Below are 24,309 nucleotides of genomic sequence, written 5' to 3' on the forward strand. Positions count from 1 at the left end.
AGGCACAGAGAAAGAGATAGGCCTGTCGTTATATGGAAGAGGCATGGGTGAGGCAGCCCTTAGCTAGCAAATGGGTAATTAATAAAAAGTCCTTTCTTGGCCTTTGCTACTTACTGGTACAACTTCTGAGAGCTGAAAGATGTGTTTTCTGTTAGACAACAGCAAATGAAGTCAAGCATCCATCGATGCCTTGAATGAGCAATCCCCAGTAAGATGTTCCTTACACAGGTGCAACTGTTAGCTCCCAACCTTTCCATTGCAGGGTACTAAGGGAAACTGAAGGCTATTCTTGCTCAGTGAAAAAGCCTGGAAAAACTGCATTTCTGCTTTGTGGCAGATCTGTTGCTCACCTTGGATTCAAACCTTTCCATCACATGGGAGGACTTCTCTTTCTTCCCAACTGTTACTCATCCGCAAAGATTTCTTAAAAATAGTTGCAAATCTGTAAGGCTGATTGGCAAGTGCAGAGGTAAAACCAAAGGGGGACATACAGCCAAAAAAGAAGAGGGATAACTTCACAGAGGGTTTCTAAGCTGGCCTCATTGACAGCCAGGCTGCAGCAGAACTGCATTTAATTACCTTTTGCAAAAGCCTTAAAGTTGCACTTCACATGGATTGTAAATCTCAGTATTTCTTTTCTAGTAGGACTAAAATTGTATCTATTTCTAATATCCTGTTGCCTGAGAACAGTAAGTACCTTTTTAGAAAAAAAAGTGTAGCAGTGTAATACAGAGAGAATTCCCCACGTCATTGGTGGTGGAACTTCCACAGCTGAAAGCTGCATACAGACCTTTGTCTTTAATAGACACTGAGAGGTATGGAGTAGAAAATTCCAAGAATTATCCAAGTTATTTTCCCAACTCATTTAAGGTTCTATTCTCTGTAGCAAACCTGTTCTAAGTAGGTTGCCACCATTCTTTCCAAGCATGCAAGAAGGGATGGATCTAAGTGCCTGGTAGGAGGATGGGAAGCACTTAACAGCAAAAAAATACAATCAATAGGTAACTGCCAAATTGGAGTACAAGATAAGTACTCATTATTAATTAAAACTAATCTTTTGACTTACGAGTAGAATTTTGGGACTGGAATTAAAATGAGGCAGCAATTATCTGTTTCAACGCAGAAAATACATTTCAAAGATGAGATTGTGGTCATAGAAAACTGTGAAGACAACTGTCAAACTAGTTGATGAATGACATATTGAAGTTGGTGGGGTTTGCAAAAAAGAGCTTCACTAGGAAGAAGCAATAGAAAGAACACTGAATACGTTGGTAAAATGTGTCTTTATTGTGCTTGTCACTATATTGTTATTAAAAATAAGCATAGATTGAAATCCCAGTTTCAAGCAGCCATGAATGAAGTGCACGTTTAGATCCATCATTTGAAAATATACTACGCAGTCCTCTTCCTATTTACCCTTCCTTTATGTACATTAGAAATAATTCCATTTCACCAGGCCAGTAGCCATGGATGTATCAGGGCTGTGAAAATGTGGGTCTTTCCTAGTTTTACCTAGGATAGCTTTTGGATTTTCTTAGTTTTGCATACTACTTCTTCTCCAGATCCATATAGAAAACAATAAGGCATTAATCTTTGACTAATTGGATCAAATTATGGTGTAAACTCAGAAGGAATAATCTATTTAAAATTGGCATTGATCTGGCAGAAATACATTCATTTTTGGTGGTTGCTTTAGCATTGCAGATGAAGAGAAGGATGTGCAAATAAAGAGATCTGTTTTGCCATCTGTAGTTTAAGTTCTTCCTGCCAATGCCACATGTAGCTTAAAGATGTTTATTAACTAATACAGCAATTTTGCAGAGACCTATTTATGTTTGAAATATTATTCTGAAAAAAAAGAAACAGCATTAACTAATAATTTGGCATGTTTCAAAATACTAGAAATATTATAGTCCCTTTATGTTTCAGAAGAAAACAACTACACGTTCTCGGGTACCATGTGTCAGCTTAGTAGGAAGTCTTGAACACTCTGATGCAAATAAAGGTAATTTGTTAGAATTTGTGTATTCTTTTACTGATGGGAGTTATGCCCTTTTGTTTTTAGTGCCCTAGATACTCCTTGTAGAAAGCCCATTCAATCTTCCATATCTCTCAAAACCTTCTTTCGAGGCTTAAGTGATTCTGAGGTTCTGAAAACAGCTTGTTGGAAATTTCCCAGTGAAACTGTTCTTGATATAGAGCTATTTTTGACTGACTTTTTTTCTTTCTCCTAAAAATGTCTACTTTCTGTGGAAAATTTTGGTGGTGCTCAAACTTTTCAGCTGAAATTTGTGTCAATCATGTACAGCTTTTTAGGCCAAAACTTGAAAATTTATGTGAGGAAGAGCTTAAACCAGCTGTAGTGGTGAGCACGGGAGAATTGTACATTTTTCATGAGATGGGAGGCTTCTTGGAAAGAAAGTATGTCCCTGTGCTACCACGATTTTACATAGAAAGCCTGATTTAAGCAGAACTACCTGTGATCTTTTCAACCTAAACTACAGTCATCCTCTTTGTTGATGTTAAGATAGATTGTCCATCAATGCTAAATAGCATGCACACTTCTGTAACTTTGCCATCTCCAAATAGAAGCTGTTAGTTTGTGCCAGTCATTTGCAGTAGAGATAGTGTCTGTTAGCAGTACTTACATCTGGTACCCATCAGTATGTTTCATTACTAACATCATGATGTTACCTGATAGGGAATGGCTGAGGTTATTGAGCTACTTCTGGAAATCCTGATCCAGTCAAGCAGCACGGAGAGGCAGCTGCCTTCTGTCAGATGTGGCACAAGTTGGAAGAGAGGCAAAACTTTACTTAAAATATGTTAGGCCCTATAATTATTTCCTCTCAGGACCTGCTTCTGTGTATGTCCACATCCAGAAATGTCTCCTCTTATTATGTTTAGTTCAAACTGATTGAATTACCTGACCATTTTGAGTGGGTTTTTTGTGTGTGCATAAGACCATATACTGGCTTAATAGAATTGCTGCATTATTTTGGCTCTGTGGGCAAAACTGTGAATCTTGTGGCTTCTGTAATTTTTTTTTTTATATAATTTAAGCATCATCATAGAACTCAAGTATTGTTTTAACTAGACAGTCAAAATAACCGTGGATGAATATATAGACTTCTTAAAAGTATAAGTCCTTATGTAAAGAAAGACAGATGGATATGTGACTTGTTAATAGACTAAGCATCTGTGAAACTCTTTAACATACAACATAAAAATACTTTATTAGAATGTGACTCTTTACCTGAGGAAACATTTTGAAATACTCTTGAGTTACTCAGTTAAAGATTTCTTTACAATAACTTGACATTATATCCCCCTTAGTATAAGTATCTTTTCACATTTTTGAAGAAATGTGCATCAGAACCTGTGTTTAAAAGCTGTGTCATCACCTCACATCTTATATTGTGTGATATTAGTGAAATGTCTTGGGTATGTTATAGGACTCAATATAGCTTTACAGAAGTTCAACTTTAGAAAGACTAACATGTACCTAATCTGAAAGTGGGACAGATTCTGCTCCATTGCTTATTTTAAGTAATACCCACCCTGTTGAAACAATCATTGTAGAACTTGGCCTGAGGGAAGCTGGACCCATGTTTCTTTAATGGTCTCAAGTTGTGCCAGGGGAGGTTTAGGTGAGATATTAGAAGAAACTTTTTCACTGAAAGGATAATTAAATACTAGAATAGACTGCCCAGGGAGGTGGTTGAATCACCATCCCTGGAGGTGTTTAAAAGATGTATACCTGTGGTGCTGAGGGACACAGTTAAAGCACTGGACTTGGTAGAGCTAGGGTAATGGTAGGTAGAGTTAGGTAGTGGTTGGACTGGATGATCTTATAAGTCTTTTCCAACCACAGTGAGTCTGTGCTTCTGTGATTCCTGTGTTTTGCTGCAAGCAATTCCCTTCATAGTAGGTGTTCTATGTTTCCTTTTTTTTCCTGAAAATTGATTTTCCTTTTACATTTGTTGTATAAAAAGAGTACCAGACAAGGGTGCTATATAACAACATAAAACAGCATGGTACCAGTTCAGACTGAGAACTCCTAGCACTCAGAGAGTGACTGATACCAAAGCCTATGAAGGAACACAAAGGCAAAGTCAGCAGTCAGCTTTGCTGGGTATTCTCTCCCAGTCTCCAGGGATCTCTACCAAGGGTAGTTCCTGAGCTAGAGGTGGTGTGTTTGTGGCATGTTTCAGAAGAAATCTGAAAAGCTGAAAAATAATTAGTTTTCATGATCTGTTGCTGATATTTAAGTTGCGTTCTTAAGTTGGCTCAGGAGAATGCCCTAAAATATTGTAATGAATTCTAGGTTGTCAGTTATGGTCAGTAGACTGTGTTTACTTTAACTCTTTAAATTTTGCATTTTGGAGGAACGTGTAAAAAACCTACAGAAGGAGCTGCTATTGTAATTTTCATCAGTGATTAACTCGTTTTTAGAATTCCTGATACCTACCATCCTGAATATCCCCTTTCTGTTCTCCTCTTGTCCATACTGTCAGAATGGTGCACGAAGATCCTTTTTACTCACATCTAATTTGGGTGCTGACTCCATGCTGAAGAGATCTCAGTGGTTTATTGACACCAGAAAACTGTGATGAAACATCAGTGATTTTGGAATATGACAAAACCTGTCCAACTGCACAAATGATCATGTTGTCCAAGTGATGTAGGCCATGAACTGCATGATCACCTTGCCTGTGAAAATATTAAACCTGAAATTTTTTTACGAGTAGGGATATCAACAAACTTTGAGAAAACTTTCTATGCAGTATTAACTCCTTTTTGCTTAGTGGCTGAGAAGCTTCTCAACATTAAAGGTCTTCCTCAGATTGGCCACAAAGTTCTTTACCCTTGTAATCAAAAGATTCCCATGCATTAAGGAGTATCTTGATCTCCAAAAAATTTCTCTAAATCCTTCCTTATTTCTGTTTTCTCTTTTGAGAAATCTTCCTCCACAGTAGGACTTCCAGGGACTTTGTTTTCTGCCAAGACTCAAATCTACATGATGGAAGGTGAAGGAGCTATTTCAGTATTTCAGATGTTTGATTCTAGTCTGTTCAGTGAAATGGCAGATGGTTAGTCTGTCTGTGTCCACTGTAAAAACTAATAGCATTGCATGAGCTTCTTTCTTCCCTGGCAGAAAAAGAGGCAAAAAAAACCCAGAATCAGTCAAGGAATTTGGCTCGTGTGCCAGGAAAAATTTCCAAGCAAAAGCTATTAAGGTCATATATAACTCTTTTCAGGCTTTAATGTTTTACAGAATTCATTTTTCATCTCTTCAGTAGTACTGTTGCAGCATCAGAGATTTAACTTTTACATATTTTCATTATGTAGGCTTGTGCAGCTTTTGCTGATAACTGTCATTTGAAGTGTCAGTGCAACTGATGAAATCAGATGGGCCATGAACGGTTTGGTTTGAAAGCTGTCACTGAGATGTAGAACGTGGTTTTTTTATTTTGCAGTTGCTTCATAAAAGTTTCAAACTGGCACAAGATAATATATATTCATACATTCAGTAATACAAATTCTTCTGAGAGATACTTTTGTGTTTGTATAATGTAACTTCAGGGGTGAATTAGTTACTTTTATTAACATCCATGAAGAATTTTGTGGTGTACTCTGTGAATGTAGGATTAGGTTTTAGAGGATTGCTCAACATAGTTGAGTAACAGGATTTTTCCAGACCCTGTCTTAAAGTGTCACAGAGGTAGCTGATGAGCTTTAAGCACTTTGACAGCCAGGCCCTTTTGTAGCTGGTCAGAACTAAAAATTAGGGAGCAGTTTTTAAAATTTTCCATCTGGGGTTTTCCCTTTATCATGGATAAAATCTTTATAAAGAAAGACTATAATTGATTGAAATTATTTTATCTTTTAAGTAAGCGTGCCACTCTTTGTCTGCTCCTTTATTGCTCTCCCAATTATTTTGGGAACATCAGGAGACTGTTTTCTTGGAATTATGGCCCTTGGTATTAATTTCCCTTGATTTTATGCTGTTGTTTCCATAGTCAGTTCCTAGACACACACAGGGTAACAGTGGGCAAAACAAATCCTTCTGTCAATTTAGGAAACATGACCTTAGCAGATAAAATAGTGTTCATCTTCCAGTTCATCCTGAGCAGAAGACTTGGCTTTGCTGTTTTCTCTAAGTTCTGAATCTCCTTAGTTTTCTTGTCATAATTAGAAGAGACTGATTTTTCATTTCTTAGAGTGCTAAGAAAGCCATGGCTTCCACACCTGGTCTTCTTTTGCCTACGGAGAGATTAATTGGGATGCAGTGTATGTCTGAGAGAAATCAGTCACTTGTTGCCCTTTAAAAAGATAGTTGGTTTTGCAGTTGCAGCTCAGCTAGGCCCTGTGAGGTCAGTGTGCTCAGCATGGATTTCAGTCTTTCTTTGATCTTGAGTGACAAGGAGAAGGTAATGACAAGGAGAAGGTAATGAGGAGCATGAAAATAATAGACTGTTCCTCTTTTGACAAGAATCAGGAAACATTTAATTTCTCTGTAGGTAATTTCTTACTTGCTATCAAATAAGGCCCACTGAGTTTAAGATATTAACAGAAAATGACCATCTTAATGTTCTTATTTCACAAACAAACAGGCAAAGCTGGTAGAGGAGAAATATTTCTGAATTTCTGAGAGAACTGGAAACACTACAGAGGAAAAATAAGGAAAATGACTTGACAGAGGACTGCTAACTACAACAGGCTTAAATTACGAATAGATATAAAAAAAATCAATACTGAGGAACATAGAAAATAGAGATGGAAAAGATATATTGGGTCATATTCAGCATCTCCTGCTAGAGTACAGTTGTTCAGTGCAGTGTATCTTTTATCCAGGGTAGCTTTAAATTGTTCAAAGCAAGGGAAAATCCTTTACTTCCTTTGGGAGTGTCTGCCACAGACTGAAGATCTCACCGTCAAGGGATGTTTCCAGACATTTAACCTAAGTTATGCTCATTTTCCAAACATTGGTGCTGAAGTTCCCTCCTTGGTGTTCATAGCTCTAAGAAGGGCTTTGCCATCATAGTCCCTTTTATATCATTTGCTCATTATACAAACAAAAGTCAGGTCTCTGGAAATGGGTATGGCAGGGCGGTGCTGTTACATTCTTGCTGCTGGGATAGCAATGTGCATGTATCTACACTTGCATCTTTCTCAGTTCCATGGTTAGTAGAGCACCTTTTCAGTAGGATGAATTAGCTGAAGGGCTGTGTGTGACCATACTGTTTCCAAACCAAGTACTTAAGGTAGCCCTGCTGGCATTGTGTTGGAAAGCGTATGCTTACCCAAAATGGTAATGGGATGTGTAGAACCAGAGTGTAACAAGGTAAACAAAAAGCATGGCTGTTGCTATCCCATGCTTTTAAGGATGCTCTGAGAGGTGGCTACCTCTAAGAAATTCTGTAGATCTTAGTTTTGTGAAAGACGAAGTGATGCATTTTTATAGACATAATCTTGTAAGAGAAACAATGAAGAAAAAAAAAAGCCTGGAGAGGCCAGACTTTTGTGGAGTGTGGGTTTATGTAGGAAGAAATACATTATGCTACTCAAGTCCTCACGCTGGTCCCCTCCAGGCTCTCTGTGAGCCTTCTAACAAAATAATTTAAAAATTCCACCTGTAATCACTTTCTAGGACATACCCATTTTATTAATTATTACATCATAACTCTGAAGCAGATTGGTTTCAATGTTCTGGCATCTGTTAGTGTAATTGTACCTTCCCTTGTCACCAGGAAGGCAAATGGAATCCTGGGGTGCATAAGGAAGAGTGTGGGCAGTAAGTTGAGGGTGGTCATTCTCCTACTCTGCCCTGGTGAGGACACAGCTGGAATATTGCTTCCAGTTCTGGTCTCCCGCGTCAAGAGGGACAGAGGACTGAGGGAGAGAGTCCAGTAGAGGGCAACAAAGATGACTGGGGCATTGGAGCGTTTTTCTTATGAGGAAAGGCTGAGAGTGCTGGGACTGTTCAGCCTGGAGAAGAAAAGGCTGAGGGGAGACCTTATTAATGCCTACAAGTATCTAAAGGGAGGGTGCAGGGAGGATGGAGCCAGACTTTTCAGTAGTTCCCAGTGACAGGACAAGGAGCAACAAGCACAAGCTGGAATATGGGAAGTTCTTTTTAAATATGAGGGAAAACTTCGTTACGGTGAGGGTGACGGACCCCTGGGACAGGCTGCCCAGGGAGGTTGTGGAGTCTCCTTCTCTGGAGATATGAAGACCCACCTGGATGCAATCCTGGGTAATGTGCTCTGGGATCCTGCTTTAGTGGGGGAGATGGACTAGATGTCCCTTCCAATTGACAATTCTGTGATTCTGAGAAAATGGTATTTCATTGTATTCAGTTGGGTAGATGTATTGTGTCAAAAGCATATAAATGACAGGTATCAGCATACTCACAACATGCAAAATGTTTTTCTTTCCTTGAAACTTTCCCTTGAAGACGCCCGTTTTTCCCATAGACCCTTTCACTGTGTTTAAATACCAGCGACACCTTTAGCTCCAACCCCATCACACAATTTTCCTGTATCTTAGAGTCTTGCTGCCAGATGAGGACACTGGACAGTGGGATTGGAACCTTCCCCCTCCCAGACTCAGGGAACCGATCTACAGGGCGACACATTTCTAAGCAGGACTCGACCTTGGAAACAGAAGCCCTTGCACGATCGGAGCAAGTTCTTATTTCAGCTCCTTCAGTAAAAGCCAAAACTCTGGAGCGAGAAGTGCCTTCAACAGCTAAGAGCCAGGAGTCTGTGGAAAGCACAATTAGTCACTCAACATCTGATCCAGCCATGACTGCTAAAGGTATACAACCTTTTCAAAGTCGCCTTCCCAAACCAGCTTCCTCAGGTAAAATGTCAATTACACTGAAAATCTCATTATTTCTGCCCTGATGTCTGTCTTGACCAGCAGAACTCTTATAATAATGACAATTGATAACAGAAATGTTAAATGCAGAGGAGAAGATATTCTTTTTATGAATGCGTAAGGTTAACAAGTTTGTGACCTGAACTGTATGGAAATTTTGTTACACATAATGCTTATCTGAGGAAGAAAAATGTGTTAAGTACTTAAATCCTTTTCTAAAGAAACAGTACTTGGAAGAAAAAACATATGCCAGCCTTCAAATTGGAATTGAATAAGAAGCAGATGGTCAGCAATATTCAGGACCAGACTTTGTGGCAAGGTACAAAGCATAGTCGTGTTGTGACTTAGAAAAGATATATTCATGAAGACTTGCTTTTGAAACCAGATTTGGACTAAAGACTGTTTTGGCCTCAATGCATAAATTCTGTCCCAATGAATACATGTCTTTGACCTCCAACAAGACTCTCACTGCTTTACAACATTATACAAATACTTTTCTATAGACAAACATAAAATCCCTTAGCCTCCCTTGAAAGATACGTGTGTGTTTAAACTATAAAACAAAAGCTGACAAATTGATAAAAGGACTAGCAATTCAACAAAGCACCAATTATAATTTTTTATTAGTAAATAATACCATTAAACCCTGTGCAAATTTTTATAAATGCACACTGAACGTTATATGAAGATACTTGATTTACTAATATGTATGTCAGTAACATTAGAAACCATTACATAGAGCATTTATAACAGCAAGTTTTTCATAGTCAGCATATTAGATATGTTACAAAAACCCCAGTAAAAGTAATTGATTTAATAGAGAACAGTATTGTTTTATCATGAGCAAATGCAATGTTCTGTATTTATTTGGGTTATGGTTGTTAGCACTTTGTCAGCGTAAGTATTTCTTGCTCCTATAAAAGTTGTGAGTGTTTAACTTGCATAAATCTGTATCACTCTGTAAGAGAGATTCTATGTAATTAGCATGTAAGGTTAAATATCAAGTTTAAGCTTAGTTTCAGGCCATCAAATGTGTTCTGCTAATGAGCAGAATGTATATTGAGCCTAGGAGGAAAGAAGCCTCTTTTATATGTTGATAAGATGCCTAACAGAAGAATTCTAACTGAACATCTTAGAACTTAGTTGATTTGGCAATACTCCCTTTGCAGTATTGCGATGGTATAATAGACTGCAAATGCAGTGTATGCTTCATTGCAGACTCCCCTGCTTGTTTCAAATCAAAACTGCATAAAAAATATTTTAATACTTAGTATTTTTTAAAGAAATGTACTGTTAATTAATGGTACAGCTAAGAAGGATGCAGAAGAGAAATCTTAGTTATAGATTATATGCTACATGCTTGAATAGCCACATGTGTGACCTCAATTCAGCAGTGGGCTATAGAGTAGAGTCCATGATTAAACACTGTCATTATAACAAATTGAACAGAAACTGCAAGCATTGAATTGCTTCATAAGAAGTCAGTAGCAGGAAGATTGTCCTGATCTTAATGCTAATATTCACTGCACCAGCCTTGTAAGGTTTGTATCTTAATTAAATTGTCATGAAGAGATGTTAAAAAAAACTAGTATACATCAGATTGCGGGGTCAGCTCATTCTTTACTAGAGTATTTTCATTCAGTTCTTATCTCCCTCACTTTCTCATCCAAATTACAATTATCACTTTATTTCATATGCACCATATATCTTCTTTGATGTTCCGATCTTGCATGGTGCAAATATAGCAAATAAGGCAAGCAGCTGATTGAGAGTTTCTGCGAGAAAAATACTTCTAATTACATTTATGTTAACAGACTGTTCTCTCTGAGAACATAAAATAGCAAAGCAGATCCTACAATGCCTAGGAGCGGTTATTGAATTATGTTTGTTGTGTAAAAGAGTATATATTTCAAAACTATTAGAGGGATTTAAATCTATGCGTTCCTCTTTTTTTGTTAACTGGAGAAGGCTTTGGGTCAAGTTCTGCCACTGTCGTTGTTAGAATTATTCCAGTAAATTAGTAATTTGTTCCTTTGAGTAGTAAGATATTATTTGGCATAATGAAAGTATCATGACTTGCCTGCAGTTTTTACTGAATTATAATTGAAACACTGTCATGAAGATGCTGATGAGACCTAAAATGTAAATTATGTCTCTCATAATTCAGGAATAATTAGCGTCGCAAAGCAAAGTGAACAGGTACCGAGTTCTGTGACCCCTGCATCATTAGAGCATATTGAAGAAACTGTGGAAAACAGAAAAGTTCTTCCTGAGAGAACCACCAAGAAAACTACTAAAACAAAGGTACAAGTTCAGAAGTGTCATCTATTAAATATGTATTGTGGTGTAAAGAGTCAGACATAGTGAATGTTTTTAATATAGTGGGAAGAGTAACTAGCAGTCTAACAGCTGCATTTACTTTCTTGCCCTTCATTTGCCATCTCATTATTTATTATTAATAATAATAGAGCACCCAAAGGTATGTTGTCCTCATGGTTTACAAACATGTTTTAATTAAAATCCTTGCAGACATTTTATAGACAAGGAAATAAAGACTTTTTGCCCTGTTTTTGTCTTCAAAAACTCGTTCTTGTTTGTTTCCTTTCCAGGAGATTCGGATTTCCTTTTTTCCCCCAGGCCTAGGTTTCCTTGTCTGTATGGCTGTGTAGTATGAGCATTTGAGCAGATGTGCTGTGAAACTGCTGTGAAAGGGAAAATAACTTGTCTTACATGTTTCTGTGGGGTTTTGGTTAATCGCTGCAATGGCCTATCTGTCCTTCAGTCTTTTAATGAAAACTGCAGAAAGAACAACAGGCAAATGCATATACCAGTGTAAAAGCTACTGCTGATGGTTGTCAAGTTACCCATATTCAGGAATGCCAGGCTGTCAAGCCCCATGAGAAGTACAGGATCAGCAGGTTAGCAAAGGTAGAAAAAAACTTCATCAGGAAAGTGGGCGTTAAGCAAGGAAATTGTCAGACACTGCCAGCTAATAAGCCTTATAGTACAAGAGGCTCAAAACATTTTGTTGCATGACTTCTCTACATGTCTGCTTTATCCATGTATTTACTGACTGGGATATCTTGCAATTTTATATCGTCCATGCTCATAATGTTTACAGCAGGAGCAGATAAAATTTCTTGTCTTGTATATCATTGACAAACTGGTGGTGAATCCTCTGCAGTGCAGAAGTGTTGGCTTCCAAGTAACAACTGCATCAGTGTGATGTTCACCTTAGGTCAGTCACAACTGGCCTTCTTCAGTCACAAAACCATCTTAACACGTGATACAGGCATTACTGCTTATTAGTCTGCCTAAGAGGCAGAAAGACAGTGTGGGCATAGCTGGCCTGTGAGTGTGTCTAAATGCCTCCAGGAGTGCAGTTGACTTGCAGTCTCCCAGTTTTACAGGTCATGTTGGGCATACATGGAAGTATCCTCAGGTCTGGTCCCATCTCAAGTATGTGTTTACTATCAACTGGATGTCCTGCATGAGTTAAAAACTGCAACAGGGATTGGAAAATGGGATAATTAATAGAACTCTTTGAAAATTAGAATTAAAAACTGTTCTGAGCCACTGATGCATGACTGGGCTTAGGGTGGTAGGTGGTGTTGGCAGCTGTAGATGTCATTAACTGGACATTATCAGGCTTAGCTTTCCCATACCCATGTTGTGGGTTTATTGTATTGAGTTGGGTTAGGCCTTCAGGCCTTCAATCATGAGAAGCTATCCAGAGCTGTCAGCATTCTTCTTTACTCCCAGAAGAAAATCCTTAGTATTGCTTCCTGAAGAGAAAAAGGATAAGAATCAGCTGGGAATTCAGGGCTCTCTGGTACTGTAATGTAAATGCCAGACAAGGGACATTAATTTAGGAAGACTTTAGGATTTAGTGGTATATAAAAGATTAGTATTGTCTACTAGCAATCTTGATTGCCTTTAGAATTGCTTGCAGCAAACCATTTTTTGTGTGATAATTTTATATGTTACAAATATACTGTATGAATCATACTTGATAAATTTAAAAATTTTACTTGGTGGATGAAATTAACTGAAAATGGTGGAAGATTTCGAAACAATGTTGCAGTGAAAAAAAATGACAAAATCTGGACTGTCTCTGCCAGACTAACTGAGGAGACTTACCAGGACAAAAATGTGTTATTTACCCCCATCTGACTGATTACTTACTTGAAGGAGAAATGGTTAGTTAAACTGGTAATGCAGACTTTTTTCCAGTTAAACATTTATACTGCATGATGAGTATAAAATGTTCCACTCCTAATACCATCTTGGGCATTATTTTGATATATATATATGCAGCATCTGAAATGATTGCAATACCCTTATTTGTACAGGACAGAGCTCTGAGAGTGTGTACTTATTCTGCAAGCAGCAGTGACACTGAGCTGGAGCCAGAGTATGAAACAAATTATTTTAGAACTGCAGAGGAGACTTTTGTAGAGTTAACAAAGAACAACAAACAAGGTAATTGAAAATTTGTACATGAAAATGTATATCCCTAATCTCCACTCTGACTCAGCAGCAGATAATGTCCTTCATTGAACTTTCTGTCTCCTTGTCACTTTCTAACCCCCAATCTTACTTCAGTGTAATTTACCTCTAGCTTTTTATTACTTTTTGCTTTTTATTCTATGTGTGTATTTTTTTTTTCCTCATTTCCACAGGTTTTGCTAGCAGGACTTAACTTGCAAGGTTTTATGCTTAAGTCCCTGCAGTGTAAGTAAGAAGAAGTCTTCTGTTACATTAGTGCAAAATTTAAAAGGTGACTATAAAGACAGCTTCCCCCTTTTTTTATTTTAAATTACATTAGCCATTTGAAATAACCCAATGATCAAGGCCATGTCTGTGTCGAGGTGGTGTTGGTTATGGTGCCATAGTGAAGTCTCTCTCATTGCCCTCCATGTATATGTTGCCATTTTCAAGTATCAGACGTTTTTGTGAGAGTTCGTGGCAATTTGGAATTTACTGAATTCTGGTAGATAAAACTGCATTAAGTGAAGTTCTTGAGATAATAGTTTTTCTGTGTGTTTAATAACCCAAGAAATTGGTGTCTTGTCTTGGCCACCAGCTTGCTGTGCTGCAGGCCACCTCTCAGTGCAGATGTGTGCCCTCGGGGAGGGAGGACAGCCTGGCTCACATCCTTGCCTCCTCAGCCAGTGCCTTCCCTGCAGGAGATAAATTCCAGCGAGTGCAAAGGCCAGTGCCAAGGTCTCAGCACCACTGATGCCCTGACAGCTCCAGCAGTACTTGAGTGATTTACAGATTTGTGGTGACCCTCTGCAGAGCAGTGAGCCTGGTGGAGCAGAGATCAGCACCTACCCTAGATACCGCAGTGGTGAACGCATTAAAAATGCCGTGGATGGCTAGATACTGTGGAGAGACACACTGTGCTCTTTGGTGTCTGCTGGGAGCTGGGCTTCAACACTTGGCGTTTTCAGAGCTAATCCATTTTTTGTGATTCCACCAGGGAGAGAGCAGAGTAGGAAGTTAGGATTGTTTATTTACATGACTCCTATAATTTGTATTTTTAATCTGTATGAAATGCTTCAAGTCATGTATCTCAGCCCATAAGCACTTCTTTTTACAGATTTTGCTTTTTACCAATTATGTTCTAAAACAAGAAAGATGTGTTTCGCCAGAGGTAGATAAGCATTTTTAATGTATTGATCACAATTTGCCAAAAAAGGCTTTTATCCTGTGCAAGCAGTTGTACTCAATTGCAGTAGATTCCACATTTAATGATACCTAAGCATGACTTGAAGTCACTATTTTACATGGCAAATCATTAATTTAATGTATATGCCTAACTTTTGGGCTAACAACAAGACCAAAATTCATAAAACAAATATAAAAGAACATTATAAAGCATTATTGCAAATGTGTTTCTGCTATGGTCATTCCTTATGGTCAGGATTTCGGTTCTGTGCTTTATAAATGCAGTTCTCATATCTTATTAATAACAATATTACATTCTGTATTTAAAAATGTTAGCTTCTTTATGCACACAAGTGATATAACCTCAAAATATCCACATGAGGCTGAGGCAGAGGCTGCAGCAAACCAATTCGTAGAGAATATTTTCATATGTATAGATAATTCATTTCATTAGACGAGTCCTCAAAACATTAATGAGCTTTCCCTGGCTGCACAGTTAAAATGTTGGAGTGTTTTTCATTTTCCTTTTATGAGCAGGGAACAGAAAGACTGAAAGACTTGTGTGCCCAATGCAAAGGCTATTAAAAGTCAATGATAAGTCCTTCACTGATTTAATGGGCTTTGGATGAGACTCCCAGTACATTGCCCAATGCTACAGGGAAGGTCAGTAGAATAGCAGGGAATAAGCCAAATATTCCAGGTTCTTCCATTTCAACCATGGAAATGTTTTGTTTCCAGTTCCATGAAGGTGTTATCCAGGTGTGATTCTGTTGGAGACACTGGAGGCAGAGGCTCTTCTAATCCTATAGGTTATACGGTAGAGTTGAAGTTTGTGTAACAAGAAGTGTGAGGAGAGAAGCTAATGATGATGTAAGCCTCCAGCTCCTGTGTGTTTTCATGAAGCTGCACTGAATTTCTATGGTTTGGTTTTGATCTTCTGAATGAGTTTTTAGCCTTGAACTTTGGAAACGGAGATTTTATTCCTAATGTTCTTATGTAACAGTAGCATCTATAACAAATCGTATAATCATAGAATGGTTAAGACTGGAAGGGACCCCAAAGATCTGTTTCTTGCATTACTAGTATATTTTTATACTGCTGTGTTCATTAGCTAAAAATGTAGTTAAAAGGAAGGAGTTATCAAATATAGTCTGAAAGACCTGCTAAAGGGACTTAGCACATCTGTCATGGAAGGCTATTAGGAGAGGCAAACGAGAACTTAGAGCAAATAAATAAGTAGAACGATCCCCCCAAAATAACCATCTCATCTATAATTTAAAAAGAAAGGAAATTAATTCTGGCTGTCTCATAGCATCTCCTTCACCTTGAATATGAAGTATAAACAGTCTCCTGTGTATGCATTGATTGGGGAGTTAGGAGCTAGTATTATAATGCTTTGATTACATTAAATTCCAGATACTTCAGAACTGCTTAGGGACATGGTTTAGCAGTGGAATTGGCAGTGCTAGGTTAATGGTTGGACTTGATGATCTTAAAGGTCTTTTCCAACCCAAACGATTCTATGATTTGAAATACATTGAAAAATCGTAACATTACATTACAATGTATGTAGACTGCATTTCATTGATTAAATATGCCCTAATGATTTTATTTTAACATCTCTTACAGCTGAGCAGGAAAAACAAAATCAGAGAAAGTCATTTCTGGGGAACCCAATGTCGATCTTGGATTTATACCAGCACAGTCTCTATGGCCATTTTGGAGAGGATGGACCTGAGCAATTAACACATTACAGCTTAATTGAGCAGCTGAGTGGAGCTTCCAGTAAAGACAGCAAGGGCAAGCAGACCACAAGTGTGAGTTGCTGTGATTTTTATATAACTTCTCATTTTTATTTGCCTCTTGTTTTTTCCTCAGTGTGTTGATTGACTACAAAAAAACAGGCAGACTTGAGAAAACAGCCTGACCTGCAGAAGAGTAAAATCTAGATATTTTTCGAACAGGAAGGTTACATTGTGATGCTCACCTGTCACAGAATTAGATTCCAAAACTGACAAGCAGAGACAGGCTAGTGCACTCTGCCATTAAAGAGGGGTTGAAATTTAAGGGTAGCTAGAAAACACAGAATTGATCATTTAAGGCTGCTCCTTCACATATGGTCAGATCATGTGCATAGCACAGCATGTAGAAAATGTTTTAAACATCTGAAGTAGAATTCCTAAAAATTCAAACTATGCTATGGAAGTCAGCTGTCTCTTTTGAAATAACACTTGGTGTTAGCTCTGGGACTCCTGATTTGAGGGTTTAAAACACGATTTTGAGGAAGATAGTTCTGATCTGATTGGTGGGTCTTTCAACCCTGAAAAGCAACTTCTCGACCTGCTCTTTTTCTTCTCTTTTCTCATGCCTTCTCTCACCCTTACCCTCCCTTCTCACTTGTTTCACTCCTTTGCTCTAGCAAACCTATTGGTTTGAGAATAGAGCCACCCAGCCGTAACCCACTGTCATTGTTTTGCCTCCAGGTCCAGTCTCTTTCCCCAGCTCTTCTTTTTAAATAGAAGCATTTTTGTTTCTGGGTGTAGCGCTCCACACATTTTTTGGGTATGTTACGCTATAAACGAAGATGGTAGCAGAAAATAATGGATGAGCTGCTGTTTTGTAGCATAATGGTGTAGTTCATAAGTGAAAAAAGAATTTTTATCTCTTCCCAGACACCAGTTTTCAGCTTCAGAAAATCACTGTGCATTGTAACTTCAGAGGTGATTAACCAAAGTTAGACTCTTACAGCTTGCAGGAATCTGGGCCAAATGTGCAGAAGGAATGTGTGGAACAACCTGGCAATGCCCCTGTTTACTCCAGTTCTTCTGGCATGAAAGTCCCACTTAACTGAATATTAAATTGATTCACCAACTTCAAAAGAAAAATCCTGAAATGTATCTGCTTCATTTCTCAGTCAACCAAACTTCACTAGTACCCAGAAAATTATTCAATTTTAGTATAATTGGGTCATATCAGATAGAAAAATTTTAAAGAATCTAGCTTCCTAGTTGGGAAGAAGAAAAGAGGGGAAAAAAAGGTAGCAGAAGAGTATTAAGAAGGATAGATGAAGGAAAATAGTTTGAGCATCCACTTAATTCCTCATCTTGAACATTTAGAAATTCATAGCTTAATTATGCAGGGGAGATGACTTATGTATGTATGCATGTATGTGTGTCCATAAAAAGATATAAAAATCAGTTCTGCCATGTGAATGCCAAGGTGTTTTGCTACTAACACAGCATTTAGACTTGTTTCTACTATAGGAAAGTGTCACAGAGTTGCATCTATTTTTAATTCATTCTTGTCCATTTCTTGTACATGACATCTCTTCAGCCTGCTCCATCAGCACCAGAACTTAAACAAAACTCATTAAATGAGCCTTAGGATCTTTGTAAAAACCCATTGTTAAACAGAAGGGCAACAGATACAACTCAGCACTAGCATTTTTCATGCATTGTGTTGGGGGGCTTTTGAGATTACTTTTTGAGGATCTGAAACAGCTCTCAAAACAGTCTTGCCTCTCGGTGAACAGTGGAAGCTCAAAAAAGCACTAGAGATTTGCCTATTAGTATTAAACTTTTCAGAATGACAAATGAGAAGCGGTAACCATGAAAAAGCAGGTTGCCCTGAACTCCTTGTTTGAACCAGCATGGCAAGTGTTTCTGAGCTGTAATTTGTCCAACCCAAGAAGACTGACAGTCTGTTTAAATTAGAACTGTTTGATCTGGAACGTTACCCACAAAAAAAAACCCCAAAACTGGGGGATGCCAGAAACTGAGGCACTTATAACCAACAGCTCTAAAAAAAAAAACAGATAAATTTTGAGGGGGGCGGAAATGCAGATTTCATGCAGAATATTTGACATTCTGAAAAAGGAAATGCTCTGTGCTTTGAATTTCATTCCCAAATGGTCTGTGTGAAGCCTTTAAAAAACCCAAAACAACCAGGTGTCAAGTTGGACAGAATGAGTTTACACTGCTTGTCAAAAGAGCAGTGTGCTGTATCAGTCCCTCGGCCCAATTAAATTGGACTGTACAGCACCAGTAGGGCAGTGCCTTCAGATTGGGTGCTCTAATGAGGCATTCTGGCAGGAGGCTCTGCTAACCCAGACTTACTGTCATTTGAATTGTCTCCTCACCAAACATACTTACCAGCATTAACCCCAAAGTATATACACAACAAGTTTTATCAGGAAAAAAATACTGCACAGAAAGAGTTTCAGAAGGGAAACAACCAATGAGCAAGGACTGTGAGAAAGGGACACTGTATGGACAGTACAAGAAATCAAAAAAGGCTTTTATGCATTGCAAGCAGAAATATTTATTGTTAGATTTTCTTATCTGCCAAATCTTAAACAGCATCCTTGTTAAATTCTTGTGGCACTAACACCAGTTTGATGTTAGATTTATTTTGATGTGGGAAACATTTTGTGAAATAATGTCATCCTTTTGAACACTGCAGAATTTCAGGCAAGAAAAACAAGTCACAATTTCAAAGAAAGGAATAAAATGCATTGAATCGTGGACATAAAACTTTCATTTAAATTAATATCCATGGTGTATTTTTCTCATGTAGGATTTTGAAAGCTAGAAAATTTATTTTTGTATGTACCAATGGCATTAATCTTACTTTAACAGCAACTTTTCTGATTTAATAAAACTTATGCAGCACTTGATCCAAAGTTCACTGCAGCCAGCCCATGGGAGACACCAATTCAGTGAAACTTCAGTGAGGCCTGCATCAAAGAGCTCGTCCTCCTCCTTGTAGCAGTAACTGATACTGCCTTGAGCAGTTTGCTGAAGTCATGATTGCTACCATATTTTTGCAAGGAAAAAGTGCTTTGCATTTCAATTAACTGCTTAGACTTTAAAAGCTCAATAATTTGTTTTTGTTTTATAAGAATTCAGAAAACAAGATACATTTCCCTCACCCAGACCCACTGTTTATCAGCTTATTTTATGATCAAATGAGAACCAACACAAGACTTTTTATTGTCTTTGTTCCCTTGGAAAAGGAAGCGAGTTGGTCAAATACTTTATTTTCTGAATCATCCTTATGATCCCAGAGCATCATGAAAAATGTTTTCTTCTCTGTCCTTAACCATCTGACACGTTTTTTTCTGTAATAGAGCCCTTCTTGCTTTCTTTTGTTCCTATATATTACTCAATTTAAGTCACCATCAAAGCATGCTTGCATTTCAAGGCATGACTTGATGAGCACTTTAAAGAAAGATCCTTTATGGAAGGGGTTGGTACCCAGCACAAGTTTCTAAATCCTCTTGTTTTCCCTCAGTTTTGATGACATACCTGAGAAATCTGACATTTTCTGTCACAATTACAACATTAACTACATCAGCAGTTTAACCAGGGGGCTCATTTAACAAAAGAGGCTTGCATGTGTGATGTGAAGTTACAGCCTTATTCAGCACAGCAGAGGTTGTATGCATTGTAGAAGTGGTTCTTGAAGGACATTAAATCACGGTGTCTTGTGATTCAAATAGATGTTAGAGCTTGCGGGCAAATACAGGAAAAGGAAAAATCAGAGAATTTGGTGCTGGTTTGGCTGCACATACAAATGGGACTGACATGGTGGCATTCCCAAATAAACTCAAGGTTTTTTACAGCTGAGTAAGCTGTTTGGGTGTTAATGCAATATGATTGACTCATTGTGCTCACAAGCCTTCGAATGCATTGTGTTCACAGAGGGAATATCTGCAAAAGGACTAGAAGCTAGAATAAAAAAGTTTGGTAATTGCACACCACGTGCCATTCCAGAACATTAAGCTGATGCTATAGAGCATGTTCCAGCATTCCTGAATTACAGCAATAGTTAAAGCAGCCTGGACACCTCTGCAGGCTACACTGAGCAAGAGGAAGAGGAAAATAAAGAAAGGCGTGAGCTGCTTCTGCTTGTGTCTTGCCTCCTGCAGGGATCAGTGAGTGTGGAGCTAGGGTATGAGTTGGCAGCACACAGGGCACTTTGCACTGTTGCCTATTTAGACAGCTCTTGGAGGACATGCCAGCAGAGTTTATGTGCCTGATTTAGGTTCTCTGAGTCACTTTCTGAAGGTGCCTTATTCTCTCTGATAGAGAGGAGCTCTTAGGCTCTTGAAAGGAGCCCCTTTTAAAAGACACAATATTCCAATGTCTGAAGTGGTTCTAGGGAGACCATGTGAACGCTGCTTTTGCGTAAAACTAACTTTTTTCAGATTATCAGACATGCTTATGAAGGGATTCTTCTTATCACATGTGGAAAAGGCCAAGATAATTATTTGGGTCCAATTAGCCTTTGGAAAGATATGCATCCTAAGATTTAAAGTGGGAAGGAGGTATTGACCTGTGGAACTATTTGCTCCATTGCCTTGACCAGAGAAAGGGAGCCTATGTAGGTGGGCTTTCAACTCAAAGCTAGCAAGATGAACGTGGCCCCAAGCCTTCCTCTGTGGGGAAGTCGTAAAAAAAGCAGCTATTGTAGGTAAGGTTTGTATTTTAGAGAGTGAAACTGTATCTCAGTGCATCCTCAGGTCAGCACTAAATAATTAACTTGCTTATACTTTCATAGTAAGAAGAGTTCCTGCAGCTGGGGCAGCACTGGGTGATACTCAGAGAGTTGCTTGGATCTGTTTCATTGTCTGTAAATTGGGGACAGCAATACCTATCTCATGTTACAGAAAGAAAACAGCAAATGCTCTAGGTGATCTAAGTGTTGCTTGTTTTGTACAATGTGTGTGTTACTCCACATATAGAATTTGAAGCAACTTTTACAAATTATTATACTAGAAAGTAATAGAAGATGGAAGGAGGTCCCTTGTCAGTAGAAGTATCTAGATGAACTGGGTCCAACGCAGGAATTAGCTGATTATGGATTTCTGTCTACTGATTGTATAATTCAGCTACTGTGTACCAAGCATAGAAATCCTGCCTCCTCTTTCCTATTTTCCTTGCCAGGCTTAAGACAGGGGAAGATGAAATGAGGAGGGAATCAGTTATATTTCCTTTCCTAGCCCTAAAAAAAATAAGATGTTAAGAAAGATATTACTGTTGTACAATTTGTACAAAATAAGTCTGCAAATTCATCCACCTTGCTTTTGAGTTTTAGAATCAATGCTTTTCTTTCATGTAAAGAATTAGTATATAAAATCATTGCATGTCTTTGGGGAGCTGGTTTATTAAGGTAAACATTAGGTGATCCCAGCCTAGAACCACACATTCCAATTCAGTCAGGACCAGCTATGCTTTCATCATCCCTGACACAGAAACTGAAAATAACGTTTACCATATTGATGCTTTTGTATTGGATCCTCAAAACTCAGATCACATGAGCGCAGCAGCAGTTCTTAAAAGGGCAGTGTCAAAAAAGGGAAAGTAAACTTCCCAGCAGACTTGTATGTCCATCTAGGACTCAGCACCCCTGGTTTGAAAGCAGAGCAAACTACCTTCCCCACAGATGCGGAGCATGTGCTGAGCACTGTCCTCACATGGGCTCAGACCCAAGGCAGAAGACTCACAGTGGTGTAAAGCCACATGGGTCAGGGTACAATCCAGCCATGGCAGCCCTGAAGTGGCCCAGCCAGAGCTAGGCTGTCCCCAGGGTCACTTGCTTCATGCTTGCTGGCTCAGAGCTGCCCTGTGCCTCTGCCTCCGCAGCTGGTGCTGCCGGGCAAGGTTGTGTCTGTCTGTCTGCCTATCTGCCTGTCTGCCTGTCTGCCACCACCACGGGGAGTTACTGAGAGCACTTGCACGAGGCCTTGCTGGGCATGGACTGCACTACTGACATAGCCACTCACTGCACTGCAGCCCCCACGCTCTTTAAACATGGTCTGTCTGCATGGAGGTCTTTAAACTACACATTTCCATTTCTCAGAATTGCCTCAATAGAATTTACCCATCGACAGGTTTGGTGCTGCAAGACTCCCTTTCTGCTTAATCAGAGGGTTTTGATTCTCAGATGAATGATGAAATACTTGTTCCGCCAAAGCAAAGACTGAGTAATTACCCCAGTTGATGCAAGAGCTATTGTCAGGGGAATTTTACAGGAGAATTTGACAACGTAAGTGACAAAAACCACAGGAGCATGATCTGATAGGAAAACAGATTTTACCATACCTCCCATGGGAGTAGGACAGAATTAAAAATATTTTGTCTAGCCTCAATTCTAATTCAACTCACTTGAGGAAATGTGAAATTAGAAATAGGCTAGGATGTCTCCAAACATCAACAAATCCCACATCTCTGCATGGTTTCTTCCCCTCCATAGGGCAGGTTTACATACCGAGATCTGCTACCAAGCCTTACATTCCTAATCAGGACTCAACTGTTTCTAGTGTCTTGCCATCGAAGTTGCCTTCAAAAAGTACAGTGAAGAGACAGCAAAACAAGCAATTTGAAGACTGCTAGGCAGTCTCCTGGGACCAAAGTCTCACTTGACGTGTATCACTTTAAAATAAATGTTGTGTAGTGTGGAAGAACATTCTCACAGTTAGCCTGAGGAACTAGCTTGGCAACAATAAAAAGCTGCAGTTATACAGAGACTCATTCCTCTCCCTGTGCCTTCCAGGTGAAACAACTGAGGCTTCTTAGACTGCTGGAGAGTTTTAGTGAAAAAATCATGCTATGGAGAGTGGCTCAGCAAGGAGGATGATGACATTCTCCCTAACTTTTTTAAGCTTTTGAAAGGCTCTGGCAAGGGAAAACGACATTTGGAAGGCAGAGTCCGCCAGATAAAATAACTTTTTTAATGGCATTGATATTTTTAGGAAGAACATACACTAAAATAAAACACTAGAAGCTGTTATCTGCTGATACAGTTCTGCTTCTAACACTGATGGACTCAGGAGTTTTAGTACTGGGCCACCAAATCCCATTCTGACTAGCTCTCCAGCTGGTGTAAAAGTTCTCTCTGTTTTATGTTTAGTGTATTAATGGGGACGGGTAGGGGCTGACAGTTTATGTCTTTCAGCACTGAGATTTAAAAGCATATTTGGATATTGGTGAGGAACAGAAAGACTTTGGAGTAGTACAGCAGGCTGTGTGGCATTTAAAACACATGGCATGCAGGGCAAGCAGGGAGAGTAGTTTGGATCTGAATCTGAGGGAAGAGGCGGAAGAAGTGAAAAGCGTAGCTATGGGAGGGAAGTTAAGGACTTGGAGCATCACTGGCATGTAGGTGCAGTTCGAGTGCCTATGGCACAGTGTCATGGAATGCTAAATCCCCAAGTAACTCACAGCACCGAGTGAAGTGTGGTTTGTTGAGTGCCAGATGCAGATGTGTGGGACTGTCTGATTGAAGGTGACACTGAGCTGTGCTGTCGCCACAGCTGGAGTGTTGTGCTCACTGAATAGAACCCCATGGGCACAGTAAGGAGGGAAGAACTTTGCCCTTTTTAGTGGAAAAGTTTGACCACCAGAGCAGAAACCCCAAATCCCACCATCTCAGCAAGTAATTTGAAATTACAGAGAGAACCTTGTCCTTTCAGCATGTAGGAGCTGCATAACCACATTACACACTGGCCCTGATACCGCAAAAAGTCCTGCAGCTCATTTGCTGGAGTCCCCAGAGGGAAGGTCCAAAACTGCTCACGTACAAATGCCCAGAGCAACATGGAGCTGTAGAGAGCTAATTTACAGTGAGCCTGCTTGGACACAGCATTAGCACAGCTCCTCACGGCCTGGTTAGTCCAGGCCACTTCTCAGGAGGGCTGAGTAGCTGCAATAAGCAGGGTGTTGATAAGACCCCGCTGCATTTGGCCCC

The 24,309-nt window shown here is 39.1% G+C and overlaps 1 protein-coding gene across 3 annotated transcripts in view; it reads left to right on the forward strand.

Moving 5' to 3' along the window:
* NCKAP5 (NCK associated protein 5) overlaps positions 1 to 24,309 on the forward strand; it is a 373,160-nt gene that overhangs the window by 330,402 nt on the left and 18,449 nt on the right. For 2 of the 3 annotated variants that reach the window (XM_051623988.1, XM_051623987.1), the window contains 4 exons: positions 8,554 to 8,868; positions 11,054 to 11,190; positions 13,239 to 13,368; positions 16,189 to 16,376. In XM_051623988.1, the coding sequence (XP_051479948.1) occupies positions 8,554 to 8,868; positions 11,054 to 11,190; positions 13,239 to 13,368; positions 16,189 to 16,376 (770 nt within the window). The remainder of the gene's footprint in view (positions 1 to 8,553; positions 8,869 to 11,053; positions 11,191 to 13,238; positions 13,369 to 16,188; positions 16,377 to 24,309) is intronic. The other variant, XM_051623986.1, reaches the window with a different exon arrangement.

Source organism: Apus apus, chromosome 6 (assembly GCF_020740795.1).
Source record: "Apus apus isolate bApuApu2 chromosome 6, bApuApu2.pri.cur, whole genome shotgun sequence".
In the NCBI taxonomy this organism is placed as follows: domain Eukaryota; kingdom Metazoa; phylum Chordata; class Aves; order Apodiformes; family Apodidae; genus Apus; species Apus apus.